Raw genomic sequence first — 24,401 nt, forward strand, 5'->3', positions numbered from 1 at the left:
CTTCCCTGGAATCTCTTCTCTTAATCTATGCACCCTCTGCCTGGGGGCTTTTTCCGAGCCGAGCATGGACTTTAGCTCCCTGGGCATCAGAGTAAAGCCACAGACCTGGCCAGGGTGTAGCGACAGAGATTTCCACTTGAGATGTTCCCTTCCAAGTTAGTGCTATTGGCATGTGGCGGAGACTTTACCAGGAGGAGGCCAGCTAGCAGGGTCAGACCGCACTCACGGCACTGAAGACGAGGACAGGGTTTCAGGGAAAGGCGGGAAGGAAAACAAGGCCATTCATTCCTCTCCTCCAATGCTGACCCTTTCCTTTGTTCGCACAGATAAGATCCCGAGCCAAGATTGAGAAAATTCGAGCAAGTTTATTTAACAACAATGACTTGATCGGTTTGTCAAGTTTGGACGGTGAAGATGAATTGATGGAGATGTCAACGGAGGAGATTCTCACTGTATCTGTAGTAAATCAGAGTCTGTTTGATACTCAGGGGAGCCCAGGGCTAGAAGATTATTTCAATGATAAATCAATTAAAGGTGGGTTATGGATTTTTTTCTTAATGAATAGACTGTTTTTTGAGCAGTTTTAAATTTACAGGAAAAAATGAGCAAAAGTCCTCTCCTCCCTTCTTTGTACCCAATATCCCCTGTTTTTTTCCTAATATCCCCAATTTTTTTTGATGTTGGTTTATTTTTAAAATTTTTTTTGTTTGTTTATTTTTGAAAGACAGAGACAGAGTACAAGCAGGGGTGGGGCGGAGAGGGGGACACAGAATCTGAAGCAGGCTCCAGGCTCTGAGCTCTCAGCACAGAGCCCAACATGGGGCTTGAACTCACGAACCACGAGATCGTGACCTGAGCCGAAGTCGGACGCTCAACTGACTGAGCCACCCAGGTGCCCCTCAATATCCCCTATTTTTAACCTCTTACCTGAGAAAGGAACTTTGGGGGGCACCTCTAGGGGTTGGTGATTTGAGAAATGATGTGGAGGGTGTCGTGGATTTGGGACAAGAGGTTCTTTGCCCGGCTCACGGCAGTTGTCAGGGTTCTGAGGGCCATCGGGGCACCGCTGCGTTCCAGCCGGGAGACCGCCGGGAGCGGCTGTGCCACGACTCTCTTTGGGCTCGAGAGTGGACTTGCATTCAAGTCCCATTTTGCTTTTTATCTAGCCAGGCTTCCCTCTGTTCAAGTTCAGATGTATTCATTTTGTTCCGTCCTGTGGAGCTGGAACATACCAAGCACGTCGCTGGTGATCGTTTGGTCATTTGCTTGAGGACAGTAAATGTCTCCACCTCTGCTCTAATTCTTGGGGAAGAAACAGTTCTAGCTCTTTATTCACCAAGTCCCACTTTGTCATTCTGACGACTCTTCGGGGTGGACCCTCTGTGGCTTCCCCGCTTCTTTTGTGTGATACGGAGTGTTCATCCAGGACGTGGGCCCCGAGGCCCCGCTGAGCAGAATCTCGCAGCAGACTCCCGTCTGAGGCCGACGGCTCGCCTCACTTAGAAACAGTGGTTATTTTCTTGTTAGGATTACAGTCTTTTGTGTGGTCTTTTTTTTTTTTTTTTCTAGTCTTGCTCAACATTTTTCATCCGTGTCCTTTTTTTCTAAATCTTGAATATTTGAAATTTCATAGTAGTGTTATAGAATTTGTTTCATGTTCCACAAATACAAAAATATGATACCAAATATGGGCTTTGTTGTTGCCCCAATCATAAAATTTTGAAATATTCCCTCAGGGCTGGGACCAGGGTGAGGGAAGTGAGGTCTTGGGCACAAAATTTAATGGGCTCCAAAAATCTCTGTAATCTAGATAAATAATATTTTGGTTCTATATATAGAAGTCAAAGTTAATGCAAAAAATCCACAACGAACAAACTGGTAAAGTTAAAAATTTTTTTTTTAAGTTTGTTTATTTTAGGGGCGCCTGGGTGACTCAGTCGGTTAAGCATCCAACTTTTTTTTCTTGTGCTCATGGACAATCTTCTTATATCTAAGGGAACTTTCTTTTCCCACTTGCTCAAGTCTTGAAGCACACTAATAATGCGAGATGTGCTCGACAGCTCGCGCTTTGCGCTAAAAGCACTTGCAGACTCGGTACTCTCTTGTTCCTTCGGGACTGCCCGTCACAAACGTGTGGTTGAAGTTAAGGTAGATTAGACTGCTGCGCTAAGTAGCCCTAAGAGGACAGTGGCTCAGACCCAGTGGAAGTGTGTTTCTTGCACATGGAAGAATCCAGGGTGAGTGCTGAGGTCCGAGTCCCAGGGGGTTGTCGTGTCCGTGCAGCCGGTGGAGGGGATGAGCGCAGAGGAGGGCAGACTGGCCCAGGATTGCTCCCGTCTCCTGTCCCAGGACCACACCCAGCAGCAGGGCGGGCCGCGAGTGCGGCTGGGGTGTGTGCCCACGAAGGGGAAACCAGGTTTTGGTGGCCTGCTCCTCACTGCCACTAAACGTCTATTACCCACGTTCCAAGATGAGCTGTTTCTGAGCAAATGCTGCGAGGCTCCTCCTGACGTAGCACGTTCACGGCAGCATTGTTTCGTCCTCCCCCGTTTTGTAACAGGTGAGAAGCTGGTGCCCGGTGCCAGGGAGGTGCTGACGGAGATATTTAAGAGCTGTGCCCATTCGGAACAGATGCTGAGCCTGACACCGGCGAAGCCCATCAAAGTGTCGGACATTTATCTTAGCAAGGAGCAGATCAACTCCCAGACCCCAGGCAACCTCCTCCACCTCTTCTTCACCAACGTCCGGCCTCCGAAAAAGGTGCTGGAAGACCAGCTCACGCAGGTAGATGCCCCGCCCCGCCCCGCCCCGCGTGCCGGGCCTCAGGTGCGCCCTGGGCTGAGCCCGAGGACCCTCCCTCCCTCTGGTGCCCACAGATCCTGAGGAAATACGGCGTGCCGAAGCCCAAGTTCGACAAGAGCAAGTACAGCAAGGGCGGGAAGGAGCAGCACCCTGTGAAGGTGGTGAGCACCAAGCGGCCCATCACCAAGCCGCCCGCCAAGGACAAGGCTGTGCTCAACAGTGTCAGGTGCGCGTCCGAGGGGCCTGGCGTGTGCGTCCGCCAGGGGACACGGGGCCGCCGCCTTGACGGTTTTCCCGCAAGGCTGTCCTTGCTCCCCAGAGGTGCAGACACCCTGGCTCTTCTTTGCTGCTGCACTGTCTTGGTCCCCGGCTTTGTCGACTCAGAGACACAGTGTTCCATTTTACCCATAAGTGTAGTAAAATCTGGACCATGCAGGCTGGAAAGCAGGCCAGTCTGAAGTAATACGACATCCAAAATGTACAGAATTGTTAAAAAAAAAAAAAAAAAAAACACCTGACTTCTTTTAACCACACAAAGAATGCATAGGTAATACAGAAAAACTGTAAAATGCATATTAAAAACATATCGTTACTTCATATATAACAACCCGCTTGTAACAGTTAAGTGTATAACCTTTTATTGGTGCATATGTATTTCTTAAATTTTAAAATAGTACAAAATTCAATAGTATATGCAGTCAAAAGCGACACCTCTTCTCCATCTAAGCCTTCCTGCCGCCCTCCGTGAGATTGCCAGTGTTACTTCCATAGCCTTCCAGAACTCTCCTGTGTACACACAAGCACATGAGCGTTCTCCCAGATGTCTCCATACTGTATACAGGGCCTACCCCCTTGCTGTTTCCATTTACTACTAATCTTGGGGATGACCCCGTATCAACACAAAAATAACTTCGTGCCCTTTTTTTTTTTTATAGCGCCATAGTATTTCGTGTGTGGGTGTGCACACATAATTAACAGAATTTTCTGCAGACTTAGGCAGATGACTCTCAGGAACTCAAAACTGAATCTTTGATAGCAAAGTGTGACCTGGCAGGAGTCTCTAGAGGAATTGTTTAAAGGATCGGAAAAATCAACTGTCCTTTCGTTAATTAATTATATATAAGTGGTGCTTACAAACCAGAACCGTACAATAGACTTTTCTGTGATGGAAATCTGTGCTGTTTCCCTGTCTGTGCTGTTGAATGCGGTAGCCACTAGCCACAGGTGGCCACTGAGTGCTTGATGTGGCCAGTATGATCAAGGAATTGAGTTTGTTATTTTATTTTAATTTAAACTTTGGCTACATCTGACTAGTGACTGCTTCTTTGTGCAGCTCAAAAGTATGTAGAAGGAACATTCAAAAAGCATCTCCTTCAGATTTTTCATAGTTAAGGCATCATTTTGTCCTAATTTGCTCAGTAAACCCCTTGGTGAGAACAGAGCTGGTCTTGAGCCCAGCCCTGTGGGAACTGCAGGCCGTGGAGGGTGCTGGGGCGGGGGGGGGGGGGGGGGGGGGGTGGGCGGGAGTCTGAACTAATGCGCGTGTGAGGCTCTGCATGTCCTCTGTCAGGACAAGGTGTAGGCACAGGAATTCTGACTGCAGTGCTTTGGTCTATAGCAGGACTGCCTTAAGTGAGAAGAAGCCAACTGTGAAGCCAAAGTCCCCAGAAAAGAGCAAGCCAGATGAGAAGGACCCAGAGAAGTCACCCACCAAAAAACAAGAAGGTGAATGAGTAACTTGGGCCTGGAGACTGGGAGGCCCCTGGACCCAGCATTTGTCTGACTGGCTGGGCTCCCTTGGGGTTTAGGTGAGGCAGGGCCTCAACGCCATCTTTGTGAGTTTATGGAGGTCAGCACAGCAGCTCCCAAAATACCATGTATCCAAGGTGAAAAGTAGATGATGGCGATTGAAAGTAAGGATCTGGAGATCTGCTTAGAAATTCGCTTCCAGAAGGCACTTCCTGGGCATTAGAACTTGAGCTTCATAAAGGCCCAAGCAGAGCTGGAGAAGAGTCAGGCTGTGGCTCGCTGACCTCATGAGGTCGCAGGTTGTGCCAGGTCAGTGACGGACCCTGGAGGGGTGGGAGGTGGGCGCTACGTGGATCGGGCCCTGCCAGGGACGTCTGAGGGCACGTAGTGAGGCCCCTCCAGTGGGAGGTTCTACCAAACTCCTAACAGTCTGCACGCTTCTCCATCAGTCCCTGAGGAGAAGTATCTGACCTTGGAAGGATTTCACAAGTTTGTCATTGACCGGGCCAAGCAAGACATCCGTAGCGTCTGGAGGGCGATTTTATCCTGTGGTTATGACCTTCACTTTGAGAGGTAAGAAGTTATGTCTCTCAACCCAGTTGATACCTTGTAAAAAATTGTTTTTAGGAGCACCTGGATGGCTCTGTCAGTTCAGCGTCCAACTGCTGATTTTGGCCCAGGTCACGATCCTAGGGATATGGGTTCGAGCCCCCACGCTCAGTGTGAAGCCTGCTTGGGATTCTCGCTCTTCTCTCTCCCTCCCTCCCTCTCTCTCTCCCTCTCTCTCCCCCACCCTGCTCTTGTGCTATCTCTCTCTTAAAAAAAAAAAAAAAATCGTTTTCAGCCACCAGATGTATTCCCAAGAAAATCCTTCCAGGGAACCATTCTGTCTGCCTTTCTTAATGCCTACTGAGTTATTTTCAAATTTTTCATAATTATTAAAGTGGGTGTTGGAACCTGTTTGGAAACAGACTCTGTTCTAAACAATAAATTCATTTTCTCACAGTTCTGGAGGTCAGGGGCTCAACAGGGTTGGTTTTTCCTGAGTTCTGTCCTTGCCTTATGGACAGAAGGTCACCTTCTCACTGCGCACACACAGGCCGCTGCCTGCCCGCTTCTGATGAGGACACCAGTCTGCTGGTCTGGGCCCTGCCCTTATGACCTCCTTTAACTTCATTAGGAAAGGGGTGGGGGGGAGATACGCTTCAGCCCCTAACAGGAATGATTTCTCTTTCCAAAGACCCTTTGTTCCTCAGAGTCCTGCGTTGTCTCCGAGTCTCCGTTGCCCACTCTCTCTCCCTCCCAGGTAGGAGGAGCGCAGCGAGGTCACTGCCCGCCAGGTCCCCAGGGCCAGACAAGGATGGTTTCCCCTTTCTAGCCACGAGGGAGTCCTAGGCAGGCGTGACGTCTGCAAACTGGAAGACACCTGCCTACCCTACTCCGGTGCTCACCCCTGGCGCTCAAAGCAAGGTGTGCCCGGCGTCAGGGAAAGAATGGCTGCCTCGAGCATGCCTCTTAAAAAAAGCCACTTTCAGGATTCAGAAGCCGTTTGCTGCTCGGTTCCGCCATTTTGTTCCTTCACGGAAGGCTCCGGGTCCATCCCTGGATGGGCCTGCATCATGGTGGCAGGAACGAGTTTCTTACTAAGCCAGTAGGAGAGAGAACTCTGGGGCTTTTGAAAAGTAGAATCACCTGTTTTGGACTAGAAAGTGCATTTGAAGTGGGAAGGGTGCAAATGGGACTACAAACGGATTTCCAAGTGACGTGTTTGTTGCGGCTAAAGGGCTCGTTCTGGCGTGTCACGGGGCCGCCCTGTGCCCTGAGCCCCTTCCGACACCGGGCCCAAGGGCGGCCAGTGTGGGGGTTGTGAGGGGATCCCCACAGAGGAAGCTCGCTCTCTAAGCGCTGCTTGGGTAGGACGGAGGCGGCCTGTCCGGAGAGGTTCTGCCATTGCCCCGAGGAAGGCCCTCCTGGCAGGATGCACCCTGTGCGGCACGTGGCCCAGTTGAGGTGTTGCGAGCTCCGGAGCTAAGGCACCCATCCACCCGCCAGCCTGCCTGCCTCTCTCCGGTGAGCAGCTGAGTTTGTAGGTTAAGGACGTGCGCACGTAATAAAAAGCCCAGGCAGTATAGGCAGGCACAGGAGAGAGGGCCTGTGATTCGGTGCCCAGGGGGCTTCCGTAAACGTGTCTCCCAACATTTTCTGGGGGTAGAGTTTTTCAGTGCTACGGAAGTGGGATCAGACCAGACCTCTGCCTTTTTCGTTCTTCCTCGTCATTCAGTGTCACCGCAGCAGAGGGCTCCGCGGTCCCGTAGCCGTGGGCACTTGCGTCGCGTGTGATGTGGCTGCAGTTAAAGCGCTGCCCTCACAAACGCACCTTTGCCTGTTGGCGTAGCTCCCGGCGCCAACCCTGGGATGGGGCCGCTGGGCTGGCCGAGGGTAACGGCTTCAGTGAGGCCGGCGGCCGGTGGCTTCTCGGGCCCTGGCCGTGCGCGCCCTCGGCGAGCTCTCATGAGGCCAGCGCCGCCGCTATGGCTCCATCGTATAGGTGAGGAAGCCGAGGCTCGGAAAGCAGGCTTCTTTGTGGCCCGGGTCGCCAGGTGGCCGAGATTTGAGCCCAAGGGCTCCCGAGCCCCAGCCCGAGCCAGGCGCCCGAGCCCCCCGCGCAGGAGGGAGCACCTGGGGGGCGCGCGTCGCCAAACCCCAGGAGGGATGTGCCCTTCCGGCCCCTACGGCCTGCTCTGCTCCCTCCTCTCTGCTCCCTCCTCCCGCTGGGTCGCGACCGGCACCCCGAGGAGGAGTCCCGCGGTGTCCCCGGCGGCCCCGCCCCACCTCGCCCTTCTCCCCCGGCCCCAGGTGTGCCTGCATCGATGTCCGACACGCGCACAAGGCCTCAAGGAAGTGGACGCTGGAGATGGACGTGGCGCTCGTGCAGTACATCAACCGGCTGTGCCGCCATCTCGCCATCACGCCCGCGAGGCTCCACCCCCACGAGGTGTATCTGGACCCCGCAGACGCCGCCGACCCCAGAGTGGCCTGTCTCCTGAGTATGTGGGTCCCCGGGGGTCTGGCTTTCGGGGACTGTCCCCTGCGCCGCCGCCGCCGCCGGGGTAGGCGCACCTGCCGTGAACCCCGTGGGCAAAGAAGAGGGAGAGAAAGGCACGAAGCTGGGACTGTGGCCGAGCTAAAAGTTTACAAGGCCTCACTGTGCTCGTTGCAAGGAAGCCGCGGGTGCTGCTGGGAGACCACGCCGCATCACCGCACCCGGGGCCTCCGCCCAGAGGTCGCGGTGGATGCCCTGCTGGAGTCGGTGGCGAGGGGGCGGGGCTCAGGGTTGGCCGTGCGCGTTAGAGGCATTATCCATTAGGAGAGCGCGCGGCGTGTCTTTACTAAAAGCTAGGAGTGCGTGTGCACGCACAAATGCACCCACAGAGGTTCTCCGTAAATCCCTCCGTGGAAGGTGACGGCTGGGCTTGTTTCTGTGCCTGTGCGCGTGTGTGCCACAGGCGGTTTTGAGTCTGCTCACTCTTGCTCAGCCGCACGGCCTGGGCCTTTGCTCTCTTCCTGATACTTCCAAGGTAAACGTGGGCCAGACGTGGTCCCGATGTCCATCTCTCCCAGCTGGAGAGGAGACGGACGTGAGCGTGAACAAGTAAGACAGTGTGCCAGTATCTCCGTGTCCTGGTCTTGACATGTGTCGCTTTTGGGGGAAAGCAGATGAAAGGTACCCGGGGCTCTGTACTATTTTTGCGGCTTCCTAGAAGTCTCATTATTTTGAAGTTGAAAATTAAAAATAGCAGCTCTGCAGGGCCCTAAAGATAGGCCAAGGTGGGAGGGGGCGCCCTCGGATTCCCTGAGCGCCCGAGCCTCCCTTCTGGCCAGGCAGGGCCTCCCGCCTTTGCTTCTGCTCGGCACAGGCTCGGGCAGATTGAGAGCCACGCTTGCTGGCGTCTCTGGGTGTCGGGGATGAGCTCCCCTGCGGGAGCCTCCCGGTCCCCCCTAAGTGCCCACTCCTGATGGCCGCTTCGAGTGATGGGGGCCACTTGAGTCCGTTTGTGACCGAGAGTCTCGGCCTGACCGCCCCCCGTGCCCTGCAGATGTGCCCGTCGAGAGCCTGCGCCTGCGGTTCGCCTTGCTCCAGTCCCTGAACACCACGCTGGAGACCTTCTTCCTGCCTCTGGTGGAGCTGCGCCAGACCCCCATGTTTGCCCACAGCATCGCCGCCCTGCTGAAGGAGGCCAAAGGTCAGTGCCTGCGCCCGCCGCCGCGGCCAGACCCAGCAACTGCCCGGGATGACCCTTCTCCTTTACATGTGACCTACGTGTGTCCCCAGGAACGGCGCTCCCAGCCAAGAGCGGTTACTTCAGCTATGCTCTGAAAAATTAAATTCTCTAAAGTTTTCAAGGGTTCCTGACTGGCTCAGTTTGAAGACCTCGCGGCTCCTGATCTCAGGGTCGTGAGTTCAAGCCCTATGCTGAAGGTAGAGGTTACTTAAGTGAATAAAGCTTAAAAACAAGAAGTTTTCAGGTTATTTAGAAATATATAAGGCTCTGATTCGCTATCTGCCAACTAGGTGTTCCTGGACACAACAGAGTCAAGGTTCGTGCGTTACCATTTGAGCAGATACTGTGAACTTGCCTCCCGGAAGGTCAGGACCATGACACCTGAGTGCCTCAGGGGCCTGAAGGGCATCCCAGGAGAGACTAGACAGACCCAAAGGGGACAGCATGTCCTCCGCCGGGCCTCAGAGGCCACAGGGAAGGAAGGCGAGCAGCCCCATCCCAGCCTCTCTCCCACATTCCTCCCCGCAGGGCTCATCTTTTACGACACGAAGGTGACGGTCATGAATCGGGTGCTAAACGCCACCGCACAGAGGACAGCTGACCATGCAGCTCCAGAGATCACGTTGGACCCCCTGGAAATCGTGGGAGGTAAAGTTAGCTGTACAGGCCGGAAAATACAACATAGCTGTGATCGAACAAAGGATTTAGTTGATTTGCACAGAAAAGAAACCTCTAGAAGAAGGGAGTCCAGATATCCATCTGGCTGCTTCGTCTTTCTCCTCCAGTGTCCCCGTGTGTGACTCCCACCTTCAGGGTCCCCTAGTGAGCCTGCCTTCCTGGCAGCAAGAGCGAGGGGAGGAGCTCTCCACTTCCTGGAGGCTCGCCTTGGCTTCCCATCTCCCGGGAGGCCTGCCACGTGGCCACACCTAACTGCAGGGGAGGCTGGGATGTGTACACTTAACTCTGGTTGGCCGTGGGCTTGCTGGAGTCAGGGTTCTGGCATCGAAGAAATTGGGGCGAGTGGCTACTGGGGAGGCAGCCAGGAGTCTGCCACGACACGTGAACCCACACGTGCCACAAGTGACACGAACTGGAGGGGAGAGGATCACAGATGGGGAGGACACCCTCCCTTCCCCGGGGACAGAGGGAAGGCTGGGAGCCACACGGCCAAGGCACGAAGATGTTCCAAAAGCGGAGAGAAGGCAAGGCGGCGGACCAGGGGCAGGGGGAGGGCCAGAAGGCAGCCGAAGGCCCGGCCAGGTGTCTGTCCTGGGCTGGAAGAGCAGAGGAAGGAGAGGGAGGTGCTTCGGGGCGGGGGCTGGGGGGGGCGTTACTGGTTCCTCTCTCTTCCCAGGGGAGATCAGAGCTTCTGAAAACTCCTACTTCTGCCAGGCTGCCAGGCAGCTGGCCTCGGTGCCCTCATCCCAGCTCTGTGTCAAGCTGGCCAGTGGCGGTGACCCCACCTACGCCTTCAACATCCGCTTCACCGGGGAGGAGGTCCACGGCACCAGTAAGTGGCGGCCCCCGCGGGGCTCTGCAGCCAGTTCGGGCGGAGGCTGTGTTGAAAATGAGAACATTTTTGGAGTTATTTTTAGTCTAAACTGCCCACAGTCCCCCCCCACTGGCGAGACTAAGGAAGCTGTGTCCTTGTTAGCCTGCTCTGCAGAAGCCAGGACGACCGAAGGGCTCCCCAGTGCCCCCGTCTCCCATGGGACACATCCGAACTCTGAGCCCAGCGGCCCTTCCCGGGGGAGAGGGCCGACCCAAACCGAGGGTGTCTCTGTTGTGTCCGTTCGGCACGAAGGGCACCCCCCTAGTGCTCACCAGAGGTGGGGTCCCCAAGCTGGGACGGCACTGGGCGGAGGTCCCTGGCAAGCGCCGGTTCCCCCCCCCCCCCACCCCCACCCCGGGCCCGGGGGCCGGTTTCGGGGGCCTGGCCAGAGCCACCAACCGGCACTGTAGCGTGCTCCGGGCACAGCCGGCTCTCAGGACCGCGTGCTCAGCACCTTCCACTCCTCACAGCACCAACACTGCACAAGAGACCGGCCTCGTCCCACTGGACCGGTGGGGAAACTGGGACGCTGCCAGCCCAAGTAGTGTCCCCAAGGTCAGGCAGCCAGCTGGGGTTCAAAGCCAGGTCTGTCCGATTCCCAAGCCCAGCCCTTGGCGGCTTCAGCAGGCCGGGGTCTCCTGCTTCTCCGTGGAAGCTGAGTGAGGACATCTGTCCCCAGGCGCGTCCCGTGCGTGGCTCCGACCAAGCAGTGGGCACGCACAGCTGTCCTCTGAGCTTCCTGACCTTAGGACATTGACAGGGGGTGCACAGGGGAGAGGAGACCCAGCCACAGAGAGGAGTTGGCAAGAAAGCCGCAGGCACGTTTGGAATGACGGCAGCAGAGATGCTGATGATCGCCGGTTGCCCTTTGCGGGCGTTCGTGCGTCAGGCTGTTCAGCCGGACGCTGCTCACTGAACAGATAGACAGACACTGGGCACCTGGGCCTGGGGGGAGGGAGCGGAGCGCGGAGTGGCACGGGCAGCCCCACTCCTGGTACAACCCGGAGCGACGGAGGTGGATTAAACGAGCCCGCGGATCCGTGTAAGCTCACGGCGGTGCCAGAGACGCAGGGCTCTGCATCCGGTCTCTCTGACTCCTTGAAACTAGCCTGCGACGTAGGTACGGTGACTGTCCCCCTTTGACGTATTGGGTCCCTGAGAAGTGATGACCTGGGGTCACCCAGCCAGTAAGTGGCCCGGTGGGACTTGACCCCAGGTCTCCCCGCCCTCAGGCGAGCGCTCTCTCCGCCGCAGCCGAGTTCAGGCCGGCAAAGGAGCTGCCGTTCCGGGCGGGCGGGCAAGGCGGGCCGGCGGGGCCCCCCGATGCCCATCAGCCTCCATGTGTCCCGCAGGCGGCTCTTTCCGGCACTTCCTGTGGCAGGTGTGTAAAGAGCTGCAGAGCTCCTCACTGTCCCTCCTGCTCTTGTGCCCCAGCTCAGCCGTCAACAAAAACAAGGTGAGACGGCCGAGGCGCGGGCCATGGCGGGGCAGTGGCCGGGACCTGTGTTCCGGGGAGGAGGAGAGGCGCCCGGCAGTCGCTGCATCTCTGCCTCTGTGTCCAGGGCAAGTATATCCTGACCCCCAGCCCCATCACCTACGGGGAAGAGCAGCTCCTGCACTTCCTGGGCCAGCTGCTGGGGATTGCGATTCGAGCAGACGTCCCTCTTCCCCTGGACCTCCTGCCTTCCTTCTGGAAGACTCTGGTGGGTGAGCCTCTGGACCCTGACCAAGACCTGCAGGAAGCAGACATACTCACCTACAATTACGTCAAGAAATTTGAGAGCGTAAGTGAGTGAGGCATTTATTCTGGGGACGGCAGAACTCCAGAGCAGTGTCCCCGGGGCTCGTGGCTGCCTCTGTGATCTGCCATTTGCTGGGCCTCCAAACCCCGGGAGCCCAGGCTTCCAGCCGAGGACCGACTGGGGTCTCCCAGAGAACGTTAGGGAACGTCAGCTGTCTCTGCCAGGCTTGCTTTGTGGGGACAGAAGCCTCGCTGGCTTCTCTTCCTGCTTGATGGGGCACGTCGGTCACTGCCCATCTGCTGCTGTTGGGCCTCCCAAGGACACAGGGGTGAAGGGTTCCCGGCAGCTGACCGAGCAGGCAGGGATGTCGGGGTGGGGACTCCTACAAGTGGACCCACTTTCACTTTTAAGAGCTTGGTTTTGGGCGCCTGGGTGGCCCAGGTGGTTTAAGTGTCCGACTTCGGCTCAAGTCATGATCTCCTGGTTTGTGAGTTCAAGGCCCGCATCAGGGCTCAGAGCCGGAGCCGCTTCGGATTCTGTGTCTCCCTCTCTCTCTGGCCCTCCTCCGCTCACACTCTCTCTCAAAAATAAACAAAAGAGAGTTTGGCTTCAGGGCCTCAGAGCACAGGAGACCGGCTCTTGGGGGTCACCTGGGATTGGCCAGGGACAGAGTTGGGAACCTAGCTGTCCTCTTCGTGCCTGGGGACACAAAGAGGTAGTGAGAGCTCGCCATGTCTGACCGGCCCCCTGGCGGGGGTGCGGTCGGCGCTCAGGCTGCCAGCTGGGCCCGTGGGAGCCCTTCAGGTCTGTCCACCGGTTAGCGGTCGCGGTGGCCTGCCGTGGGCCGGGCTCTGGGCTCTCCCCCCAGCCGTAGGAAGCTTCCAGGTTGTTCTCCCGATACGCGAGGCCCTGTTCCGAAGGGCTGTGTGCACGAGTCCTCGTGACAAGGCCGGGAGGACGGGAGGCTCAGAGAGGAGGGTGTGCTGGGAACAGAGCCACCGGGGGAACCTAGGCCCGTCTGGCTGAAAAGCCTCCTCAAGCTAGAGACAGAGTGTGGTGGTGCCCCTGCCCCGGCCCTCCCCCTCGGCTCCCCCGCTGCCTGTGTTCACAGGGGAGCAGACTGAGGCCGGGCCCGAGGCGGCTCTTGACGGGAACCCCAGCCGAGGGAGGCACAAAACTTGGGCCCTCCGAGGGGCCTCGTGGCCAGGCTGTCTGTTGTCCTCCCCTGAGCCGCCACTTGAGGGCAGCCGGCATGAGGGCGCACCAAAGCCAGGATCTCGGATTAGTGGCAGAAATGGGGCTGACGGGGAATGGGGTCCCTGCCCGGCACTGCTCCAAGAAGTCCTCCTGGGGCTGTGGGTAGCAGCAAGGGCCTGGGGTGCGCGGGGGGGATATGACAGTGTCCAGGAAGACCGTCCAGCCGAGACTTCTTTCTGAAGGCTCTGGGCAGAGCCACAGAGCGTGTTGGGACACCAGGCTACAGCAGGGTTGGGGCACACAGACCAGGCAGAGAGATTCTGAACTTCTGGTACTCGTTCCAGTCACCTTCAACATGCCAGAAGGGCAAGTTTGTTCTTCTCTGGGCCAGATCCCAGCATCTCCTCGGTAGCCCAGCAGGCACCTCAGTGTCTTTTGGACCCTAATTTTGGTGTTTTTAAATGATTTGCTTTTAAAACTAAATATGGATCGGGGCGCCTGACTTCTGCTCAGGTCACGATCTCGCAGTTTGTGAGTTCGAGCCCCGCGTCGGGCTCTGTGGTGACGGCTCAGAGCCTGGGGCCTGCTTCTATGTCTCCCTCTCGGCCCCTCCCCTGCTCACACTCGGTGTCTGTCTCTCTCTCAAAAATGAACACGTAGGGGCGCCTGGGTGGCTCAGTCGGTTGGGCGTCCGACTTCAGCTCAGGTCACGATCTCGCGGTCCGTGAGTTCGAGCCCCGCGTCGGGCTCTGGGCTGATGGCTCGGAGCCTGGAGCCTGCTTCCGATTCTGTGTCTCCCTCCCTCTCTGCCCCTCCCCCGTTCATGCTCTGTCTGTCTCTGTCTCAAAAATAAATAAACGTTAAAAAGAAAAAATGAACACGTAAAAAATAAATAAAACTAAGCGTGGATGTAGGTTTGGCTTCAGGCAAGGCTGAATCCTGGTGCTCAAACAATGTCCTCAGTAATTGGTTTCAAGATGGCCCCTAGTAGTACAAGATGTACATCTTAGAGTCGTGTCCACACCAGTGAAAGTGCGTTGCTGCTTCCAAATGGTAACAGGAAAAGCCCTCCAATTTGGGTTTCGTTAGGTCTCAGGTGGCCTGGGCCACATACCTAACCCTGAACTCCCGGCAAACCGATTGGCCAGGCCCGTGCCATGTGCACGTTCATAATGGCCAAGGGTGGTCCCCGTGCAAACAGTGCCGACTAGAGATTGGGGTTCCGTCTTCCCGGGGCCCCTGGGGGCAGGACAGGCAGTTAGCCTCCGTCTGCCTCCGCCCTCCAGATCAACGACGAGACGGAGTTGGAGGCCCTGTGTGCCGAGATCGCCTCCCAGCACCTGGCCACCGAGAGCCCCGAGGGTCCCAAGCCCTGCTGCAGGTTCACGTACCTGACCATGACGGGCGAGGAAGTGGAGCTGTGCAGCCGCGGCCGGCACATCCCCGTGGCGTGAGTGTGTGCGCGAGGGGAGTGGTGGGGCGGGCGGCCCGGGCCGGGTCAGGTGATGGATCTCACCAGAGGGACGGCTGTGGGGCAGGACGCGGGGTGCCAGGAAGGGTGGCGTGCGTTCGGCAGCAGGACTTTATTAAGAAGGCCCCAGCCGCGAGGCGGGTGACGGACGCCCGGTAACCGTTTCCCCTCGCCCGGCCCCCCCCCCCCCCCCCCCCCGCAGGTGGGAGAACAAGGACATCTACGCGGCGGCCATCCGGAGCCTGCGGCTGCGGGAGCTCCAGAACGCCGAGTGCGTGACGGCCGTGAGGGCGGGCCTGGGCGCCGTCATCCCCCTGCAGCTGCTCACGACGCTCAGCCCGCTGGAGATGGAGCTGCGCACCTGCGGCCTGCCGTACATCAACCTCGAGTTCCTCAAGGTCGGTGGGCGGGGGCCTGTCCTGGCCCCCCCCCCCCCCCCCCGTGTCCCAGTGCCCTGTTCTCATGTGCCCCCCCCCGCGACCCCCCCCCCCCCCCACGTCACAGCTGGGGAAGCCGGAGCTTGAGTCACTTGCCCGGACGCGGTGGGGTCGGTCTCACCCCCAGACGGCTGGCCTCCGGGGCCCGGGTCTTGAGCCTCATCCCGAGGTGAAGACCGTTCTTGCCAAGCCCCGTCCATTCCTCAGGCCACACCCCGGCCTCCCAGGCTGGCTTCTTGCTGGCGGTGAGACCTTGAACAGTGACTTCACATCTGGTGGGGACGGTGACAGGACCTGCCCGGTGTGTTTACGGGGGGCGGGGGGGGGGGGGTGGTAACGCTCGTGGAGCCTCTGCTCTGGGCGCGGTCTCCGGGCCGCAGCCACGCGACGGGCGCGGGCACGACTACCTCCGTGGCCTTGGTCGTTGTCGTGGTCTCATAACCTATGTCCCGCGGCCGTTTCCCCGCCGCAGCCACCCGGTCCGGGGCGGTGCGGGGTGAGCAGAGGCCGGGACTGCTCACATCCGGGGGCCTTTCTTCCCCAGGCCCACACCATGTACCAGGTGGGGCTGATGGAGACAGACCAGCACATCGAGTTCTTCTGGGGGGCGCTGGAGGTGTTCACGCAGGAGGAGCTGTGCAAGTTCATCAAATTTGCCTGCAACCAGGAACGCATCCCCTTCACCTGCCCCTGCAAAGACGGGGGCCCTGACACAGCCCACGTGCCCCCCTACCCCATGAAGATTGCTCCCCCAGATGGCACAGCAGGTACCGCCTTCCCCTTGTCGTGTTCCGAGTGGGACGCACAGGCCCTTCTCTCAGTGGGAGCTGGGGCTGCTGGGCCCTGCAGGAGGGAGGGACATCATTGGCCAGCTGAGCCCAAATGGAAATCGGGGGACGGGCCTGCGCAGGGGAAGGGGTTGTCATGTGCCTCCCAAACCTGACTTTGGCCAAGAGTCAGTACAGGCCCCAGGTTGGCCTATGTTCTGGGTTTGTTTTTTTTTTTAAAGGATTCACCATTCTTTTTTTCAAGTTTTATTTATTTTTGAGTGAGAGTGCAAGCGGGGGAGGGAGTGGGGGCGACATTGTACTGACTGCAATGAGCCCGATGTGGGGCTTGAACTCATGAACTGTGAGATCATGACCTGAGCTGAAGTCGGACAGTCAACCAACTGAGCCACCCAAGTGCCCCTACATTCTGATAACTTTAAAAAGCTAACGGGGCTTTTTAGAAATGTTAATTTTCCAACTTCTAAACGTAGAAAAATAAGAAAACGACCCTTTGCTGACTGAACAAACCTGTCTACCACCAGATTCCCTCACAGGTCAGCCATCTGCTCCCTGTGCCAGACAACTTCCTGTGCCATTTGCTCCTCCAGAATCTTCTCTTGCCCTGCCCCCGCGCCCCCTCCTGCTTGGGCCTTGGTTAGCTTCGAGCTACCCAAAGAAGCAAACCTGAAAGCAGGGCGGCCAGTAGGTCTCCCTGGGATCAGAGCCCAGCCTCTAACACTGGCCTGGTGGGGGTTTTATTTTTGCAGGTTCCCCAGACTCTCGCTACATCCGAGTGGAGACCTGCATGTTCATGATCAAACTTCCCCAGTACTCCTCTCTGGAAATCATGCTGGAGAAACTTCGTTGTGCCATTCACTACCGTGAAGACCCCCTAAGTGGCTGAGGGGAGGGAGCCCCGGAGTTAGTCCGTCACCGAGGCACCGCTCCGCCGGCTTGGGAAGCCTGCCACTGAGGGCACATTCCCTCCAGGCCCTGCGTGAGGAGTTGGCGACGTTTTGCTTTTCCGAACTTTTGTCCACGTTCCAGGGCTTCCTGGAAGACTTAACCTTTTGTATTTGTATGTTTTGTGATGGGTTGGTTCTTTTACACCTGTTTGTGGTATGTTTGTAGGATAGTTTAATTCCCAGGCAGCCTGTGTCTCATTTGATCTTCCCGGACATTGTCTCTCATGGCCACCGGATTCTGATGCCATAAGGCCCCAGTTAGTTCCACATCATGGAACCACCCAGCAGGAAGGTGGTGGTGAGATACCTGCGGCCGGCCACACAGAGCATCCTGTTGTCTCTTCACAGCATCTTCACAGACAGGTCCGTGGCCCTGCCCCTCCTGCCTTGAGCTGGAGTTGATCCTGGACGCAGCTCCCCCAGGCCTCCTTCCATCTTGAAAGGGTTGGGCCCCAACATGGGAGACACACGGGGAGCTTTCTGTGTTAATCTTCCAGCTTTCGAACCTTGTTTATGGTCTGGGTTTTTCAGAGGAAAAGCACCCCGGTGGCTGCCCGTCCCTTCCCCCTCAGCCCTCTGCTCTCCGTCTCTCCTGGGCCCCTGACCTGACAGTTTCCTGCTGAATGTTCCTCAGGAGACCAAAGGGTTCATTCTGACCTTAGTTCACAGCCAGGCGTGTCCCAGCTCCAGGAGTCCAGGACGCCTAGAGGAGGAGGGACGGACAGTGCTCGGGGGAGGGGGGGCTTTTTCTGAGACTGATTGAACAGGAAAGCACATGATTCAAGCCTCCCCCCCCCCTCCCCCCCTTGTACTCAGAAACGGCCCTTCCTCACCACAGTGTTGGTGACAGGAGGAACGGAAGGGCCACACGCCCATTTTAAAAAGAGCGGCTGACTGAGGTGCTCTGCTCAATTCAGGGTCTACTTCGGTGACCAAGACCTTCCAAGGACCACTATGCGGTCCTTCTGCCCCTCTGGCCAGGCCCGCCCCTTGTCCCCTCGCCGCCCCATGTGAGCGTGTGTGCCAGGGTGGAGCTGCTCCAGGCTCCCCCGCTGCCCCAGTGCATTTGTGCCCCAAACAGGTCTTTGTCCAATGGTACTTTGTTCAAGAGCAGCATATGCCAGCTTGTTGGACACTGTCATTTTGGGCCTTGCCAGTTCTCCTGGAATTGCATCACTGTATTTATTGTATAATATTGTGAATACTGAAGGTTCTGAGTGAGTGCTGACTAGAAGGTTCTGGAGTGTGCATGCTGGGGAGAGAAAGCTGTGCTTTTCCTTTCTCTGCTGTGGCCCTGGCCTGTTGGGAAGATGTATGGATTTTAGAGTTAGAGCCATTAGCAGCCATCTCTTCCCTCTTATTCTAAGGAAGTGCGTTAAGGACCATTACTGAAGTGATTCCCCAACCTAAGGAAAAGCTAAAACTGGATGCATCAGTTATGTTTGATGCAGGAGCAGTCCTGTCTGGAGAGGAGGGCCTGCACGCAGGCTCCCTGCTTGGAAGGAAGATGGTTGGCTGCTGCCTCCTGGGGGCCGGAGCCCCATTGCCTGGGGGTCAGACCAGGACGTAGTCCTGACAAGGATCCTCCTATTTCATTTCTGCATAACGAGAGCCTTTGGATTATTAGAAGTGGTTCTTCCTCTCTGTATTTTTAAATTCTTGGTCCCCTCCAACCCTTCCCATCCCTTAAATGGACTCAGAATTGTTAGCTACCTCCCCAAGGGGGGTTTTGGGAAGCTGCTTTTGGCCCATCACTTGATTCGATGACAGCTGTGAGTAAGATGTCTGCTGCTAACACGCTTCTCCCAGAGAGCACATTGAGAGGTCCAGACTGATCCAAACCTTGGCCCTAAAAAAAAACGTGTGCTGTAAAGTTACTTGATGTATATTTATTATAATTATTTATGGTTGCATTTAACAAAGTTTTCATTCAGTTTGAGGCTATTTACACCATTGCTGTGTAAAGGAAGCTCACTACAGGAAAAAAAAAAAAGTCACACCAATAAATAACCTTCATCTAATTTTGACTTACCGTAAGAGTTGTGTGGTCATCTACTCACTGAAAAGATACAATGACTGACCTGCTTGGACTGGGCGGCTCTGATCCTTAAGTGCGGTCCAAAGGTTAGGAATTTGTTTCTAATTATTGTCTCTACACTTGATGTGATTCTTACTCCATCATGCTTACCAACTAATCCTCCCCCCCCCCCCTACCTCCCCCATTCAGCCCCTCGCACCGGGTTGTCATACAGAAAGGATGACTGAAGGGATGGAAATCCAAGGTCAAAGCTAAACCTCACCCTGCATCTTCTGCCCCCCTGCTCACACTGGAGCTAGTCTGAACTCTTAGGCCAGTGGGAGGGTTTTCCTCAAGCGGATAATTGCAGTGGAAGGGGGTGGGAGCCAGCAGTGGATTTAGAACTGTACAAAAGGGAAATGCAGAGAAGATAAAGACTTAGGGCTGCTTTCCTAAGGTTGATGTTCAGCTCTCTTGCACAGCCGTCCTTTGCCACCCCCACAGGGAGCTCTGTGGTCTGCATGCAGGAGAATCCAGTCTCCCAGACATGGTCCTGCTCCGTGGGAGGGGGAGGTCCTCACACAGGCCCATTTAGTTCTTCTCTTGACCCTACCTTTCTTACACTTAATAAATGCCAACTTTTAGCGAAAGTGTCCCACTTACGTCTTTATTATAGGAAGACCAAGGGTCCTCTTGGGTGAGGAACAACTCCCCTCAGGGTGCTGGAAACAGCAAAAGCCACCACTCACAGCTAAGAGAAGCTGGGGTGGATGGGGATGCCTCGTGTGGAGAGTCCCAGCTGAGCACAGCAAGAATGTGCTCTCCAGGATGGCTGAGGCCATCTCCTTTAAGAGTTGCTTCTTTAAAAAACTATGTTCAAGATTACGCTATCCAATAATAGAAGACATTCATCCTCATTAGTCATCAGGGGAAAGCAAATTAAAATCACAAAATCTATACAACCACCCCCAAAAAGGAAAGACAGTACCAGGACTGGGGGAAGACGTGGAACCAACAGAACTCTCCTCTGGATGTGGGGAATGTAACCTACAACTACTCTGGAAACCTGGGTGCCCTCCACTACGCCCCCCCCCTTAGACCAACAATCCCACCTCTAGGTGTACGTCCACCAGAACACCCACCCATAATCACCAAAAGACGTGTAAAAATACTCAGCAGCAATAATAGTAGCCCAAACTAGAAACAAGTTGAAGGTCTGAAGTAGAAAAAGTTACGGCACACAATGGAATACCATACAGGAAGGAAAGCAGACTGCTACCTGCAACCTATAGGTGAGTCAGAAACACAGTGTTCAGCAAGAGGAGTCAAGCATAAAAAAATACTTCATGGTATGAGTACTTTTAAATAATGAGTTCATTTAAATGTTGAAAATAGAAAAAAATAACATCTTAAAATGTCAAGATTGTGGTTATTCTGGGTCCCAGAGAGGAGGATAGAGAGTAGGAGGGGTGTTCTGGTGTCCTGGTAATGTTTTTGATATGGGTGGTGGTGACAGGTGTTGAGTGAACCCTATGCTAACCATGCACTTTTCTGTAAGGATGTTCTACCGTATGGATAGTTTCTTAAAAATACAAGTGCACCAGCGTGTCTGGCTGGCTCAGTTGGTAGAGTATGTGACTCTTGATCTCTGTTTAAGCCCCACGTTGGGTGGTGGTACCTACTTAAAAAAAAAAAAATCCCAATGCCTCTGTGCCAAAAAAAAAAAGCACAAAATGAAATCAGGAAATAAAAGCACACATTCCATCCTCATGAAACCAAAAGAAATCATTTCAGTCCACAATTTCTCAAAGGACAGCTACTGATGGGGCGCCTGGGTGGCGCAGTCGGTTAAGCGTCCGACTTCAGTCAGGTCACGATCTCGCGGTCTGTGAGTTCGAGCCCCGCGTCAGGCTCTGGGCTGACGGCTCAGAGCCTGGAGCCTGTTTCCGATTCTGTGTCTCCCTCTCTCTCTGCCCCTCCCCCGTTCATGCTCTGTCTCTCTCTGTCCAAAAAAAAAAAAAAAAAAGGACAGCTACTGAAAGAATAAATGACTTAAGAGGACATCATGGGCAGCAAGCTTCTTGTAGGTCCCTTGGAAAAAACCAAAACGTTGCAAAGCAAAGAAGGAATTAGAGGCTCCACTGCCAAGGGAAAAACAAGGATTGGAAATTCATGTAGGAAGCAGTTGTTCAAGCCCACCACTCTGCAGAAAGTCAGAAGCCCTATTTGGGAGAATCAAACCCAGCAGCTAAGACCCCAGCCCCACCCTGAGTTTACACAGCAGACTGGAAGACCCCTTTCAGGAGGAAACCAGAAATAAGACCTATAGATTCTCACAGCAGGGGGTTCTTCAGTGAAAACACCAGCTTGTTACCCTACAGTGAACGTGAACAGTTAAAGAAGCTTCTCGTCTTTAGTGCCCCAGTCTTAAATCTAGACAGGCAAGAAATAGATGAGGAAGAGTCTATAACATGAAATACCAAACAAAAATAGATAACACAGACTAGAACAAGAAACAACTATGGCACGAAGTATGCAAACGGACTGCATTGGGGCACCTGGCTGGCTCAGTTGGTAGATCAAGAGTCACTCTGGGTTTCAGGGTCGTAAGTTTTAGCCCCACGTTAGGTGTAAAATCTTACAAAAAAGAAAAAGTTACTTCAGGGACACCTGGCTGGCTCGGTAGAGTGTGTGACTCTTGATCTCGGGGTTGTGAGTTCAATTCCCACATTGGCTGCAGAGATTACTTAAAATCTTGGTGTGCCTGGATGACTCAGTCAGACATCTGTTGATTTTCAGCTCCGGTCATGATCTCCCGTTTCATGAGATCGAGTCCTGCATCAGGCTCCATGCTAGCAGTGCACAGCCTCCTTGGGATTCTCTTACTTGCTCTTGTAAATAATAAACTTAAAAAAAAATCACTGCATCCCTTTAGGAGAGAAAAGGCTGTGGGAAAGAATAAAAGGTTTGGGAAATATCAGAAATCCATTTAATATAAAGATGAAAGGATAAAGTTGAAGAAACCTCCCATAGGGCAAAAAATATGAAAAGAAAAAGGAGCACCTGGGTGGCTCAGTCGGTTGAGCATAGGACTTCAGCTCAGGTCATGATCTCACAGCATGTGATTTGGAGCTCCGCTTCGGGTTCTGTGCTGACAGCTCAGAGCCTGCAGCCTGCTTCAGATTGTGTCTGCCTCTCTCTCCCTGCCCCTCCCCATCTTGCACTCTCTTTCTCAAAAATAAACATTACAAAAGATTTTTAAAGGAAAAAGGGATCAGTCTAAGACGGTCTATCCTACTATCACTGGAGTTCTGCAAAGAGAAAACAGGAGACATAACCAAAATATAAGAAAATTCTGAAAAACAGAAGGTCACAAGTTCCAGACAAAATGATAAGTATCCAGCTCTTTGAATAGAAAAAGAATCCACACCACTTTACAACATGGGGAAATTTAAAAATACCAGGGACAGACACCCTAAAAAGCTTCAAGGGGAAAAATTACATGTAAATCAGAATGGCATCAGGCTTTATAACAAACTAGAAAGATAACACCTTCAAGACACTTCTAATTCTAATCACAATAAATGAACAGAAGCCAGATTTCCCTATCACAACAACTAAAATAAAAAACCTAACATATGTATGGTTCTCAAAACAAGCAATAAAAAAAACTGAGAAGAGAAAATAAATATGGTGGGCCCTACCATTGCCTCAGCTTATGGTCTGGATAGTTTTCAGAGAGCAGCAAGAGGAGGGGAAACCCAAAGACGAACTCAACAGTCTCCTAGAGTTCAGAAAACAAAGCATGAAAGGAAACAAAGGCAGCTAGTTTGCAAGACAGAGTACTAAAGAGGAAGAGACTTAGAACTCTGTAGATCTCTTGAGAGTCCTCAAGTATTCAACTGAGTACTGGTAAGCTCAAGCATATAAGGAAACTGCCAGAGGCTTGGAAAAGAACCAGCCAAAAGGATTAGAGCTGGCAAAGAACAGGAAATAGTTCCTATTCCCACTAGCCAATGTAGAAAACTTTGTAATTTGTGGGACTTTGGTTTTGCCTTAGTAGTGAAGTAAAATTAGCCCTAATTCCTGTTCAGGTCCCACCTAATAAAGCTTAAAAGTTTGACCCAGAAGGATCAAGCTGTCTCCAAGTGGCCACATATAAAAACAAAGCTCAAAAATACAGGAAATACATGGGACACCTGGGTGGCTCAGTTTGTTGGGCATCCAATTCTTGATCTCAGGGTTGTGAGTTCAAGCTCCATGCCTAGCATGGAGCCTACTTTAGAAACAAACAAGTAATACAAAAATACCCAGCATGTAAGTAGGTAAAATTCAGAATGTCTGGCATCCAATAAAAAAACCACCAGACATGCAAAGAAACAACAAAATAGCACCCAGAAAAATCAACTGCAACTGACCCAGAAATTATACAAATGATAGAATTCGCAGGCAAGAGCATTAAAACAGTTATTACTGTATACAAAAGGTTTACGAAGCTAGGGGAAAAAAAACAATGAACATGTTAGGTAGAACCATGGAAAATATAAACAACACAAACTGAATGTCTAGAGATAGAAACTTCAATGTCTGAGATGAAAACTGGATAGATTAGCGACAGATTAGACTGCAGAAGGTTTCAGTGACTTTGGAAGCACACAAATGACCCATCTGAAAACAAAAGAATCCAAAAAAGTGAGGAGTGTCAGTAAGAGATGGCACTTCATTTGGCCCATAATATAGGAGAATAATCCCCCAAAGAGAAGAAAAATGGGGGAAAATCTTGAGATAACAGCTGGAACTTTTCCTTTCCCAAATTTACTTAAAAACTACAAAGATGTAAGAAGCTTAATGAACCTAAAGCACAAGAAACAGAGAGCGGTGGTGATGGTTGTAGAACAATGAATGTACTTGATGTCACAGAACCATACAAAGGTGCATCACAATCTAATTGTGTAAAATCAGTGATAAAGAAATCTTAAAAACAACCCCCACAAAGACACATTCTGTACAGAAGAACAAAGATAAGGATGGTAGATGTCTCAGTAGAACCAATGCAAGGAGACGGCAGAGTAACATATCCAAAGTATTGGGAGGGGAAAAGCTATCAACCTAGAATTCTATACCTTTCAAATAGTGAAGGAGAAAATAGGCAAGTACCTAGAGACAAATCAGGTTACTGCTTAGGGAGTGAGTGCTTAATGGGTATGGGATTGCCTTTAAAGATTAAAATTCCTGAACAAGTAGTGGTGATGATTGATTGCACAACACTGTGAATGGATTTAAGGACACCTAATTGTATACTTTAAAATAATTAAAATGTTAAGTTTTGGGGCACCTATGTAGCTTAGTCGGTTAAACATCCGACTTCGGCTGGGGTCATGAGCTCACAGTTCGTAAATTCAAGCCCAACATCTAT

At 53.6% G+C, this 24,401-nt stretch overlaps 1 protein-coding gene across 6 annotated transcripts in view; it reads left to right on the forward strand.

Moving 5' to 3' along the window:
- HECTD4 (HECT domain E3 ubiquitin protein ligase 4) overlaps positions 1–19,005 on the forward strand; it is a 195,351-nt gene extending 176,346 nt beyond the window's left edge. For 5 of the 6 annotated variants that reach the window (XM_058691661.1, XM_058691664.1, XM_058691663.1 and 2 more), the window contains 15 exons: positions 327–534; positions 2,561–2,784; positions 2,877–3,028; positions 4,421–4,527; positions 5,001–5,124; positions 7,408–7,598; positions 8,649–8,795; positions 9,363–9,482; positions 10,189–10,344; positions 11,739–11,842; positions 11,949–12,170; positions 14,612–14,775; positions 14,999–15,194; positions 15,778–16,000; positions 16,771–19,005. In XM_058691661.1, coding sequence (XP_058547644.1) covers positions 327–534; positions 2,561–2,784; positions 2,877–3,028; positions 4,421–4,527; positions 5,001–5,124; positions 7,408–7,598; positions 8,649–8,795; positions 9,363–9,482; positions 10,189–10,344; positions 11,739–11,842; positions 11,949–12,170; positions 14,612–14,775; positions 14,999–15,194; positions 15,778–16,000; positions 16,771–16,907 — 2,475 coding nt within the window. In that variant the 3' untranslated portion in view covers positions 16,908–19,005. The remainder of the gene's footprint in view (positions 1–326; positions 535–2,560; positions 2,785–2,876; positions 3,029–4,420; positions 4,528–5,000; positions 5,125–7,407; positions 7,599–8,648; positions 8,796–9,362; positions 9,483–10,188; positions 10,345–11,738; positions 11,843–11,948; positions 12,171–14,611; positions 14,776–14,998; positions 15,195–15,777; positions 16,001–16,770) is intronic. The other variant, XM_058691662.1, reaches the window with a different exon arrangement.
- The last annotated feature ends 5,396 nt before the right edge of the window (positions 19,006–24,401 follow it).

Source organism: Neofelis nebulosa, chromosome 11, assembly GCF_028018385.1.
Source record: "Neofelis nebulosa isolate mNeoNeb1 chromosome 11, mNeoNeb1.pri, whole genome shotgun sequence".
Lineage (NCBI taxonomy): Eukaryota > Metazoa > Chordata > Mammalia > Carnivora > Felidae > Neofelis > Neofelis nebulosa.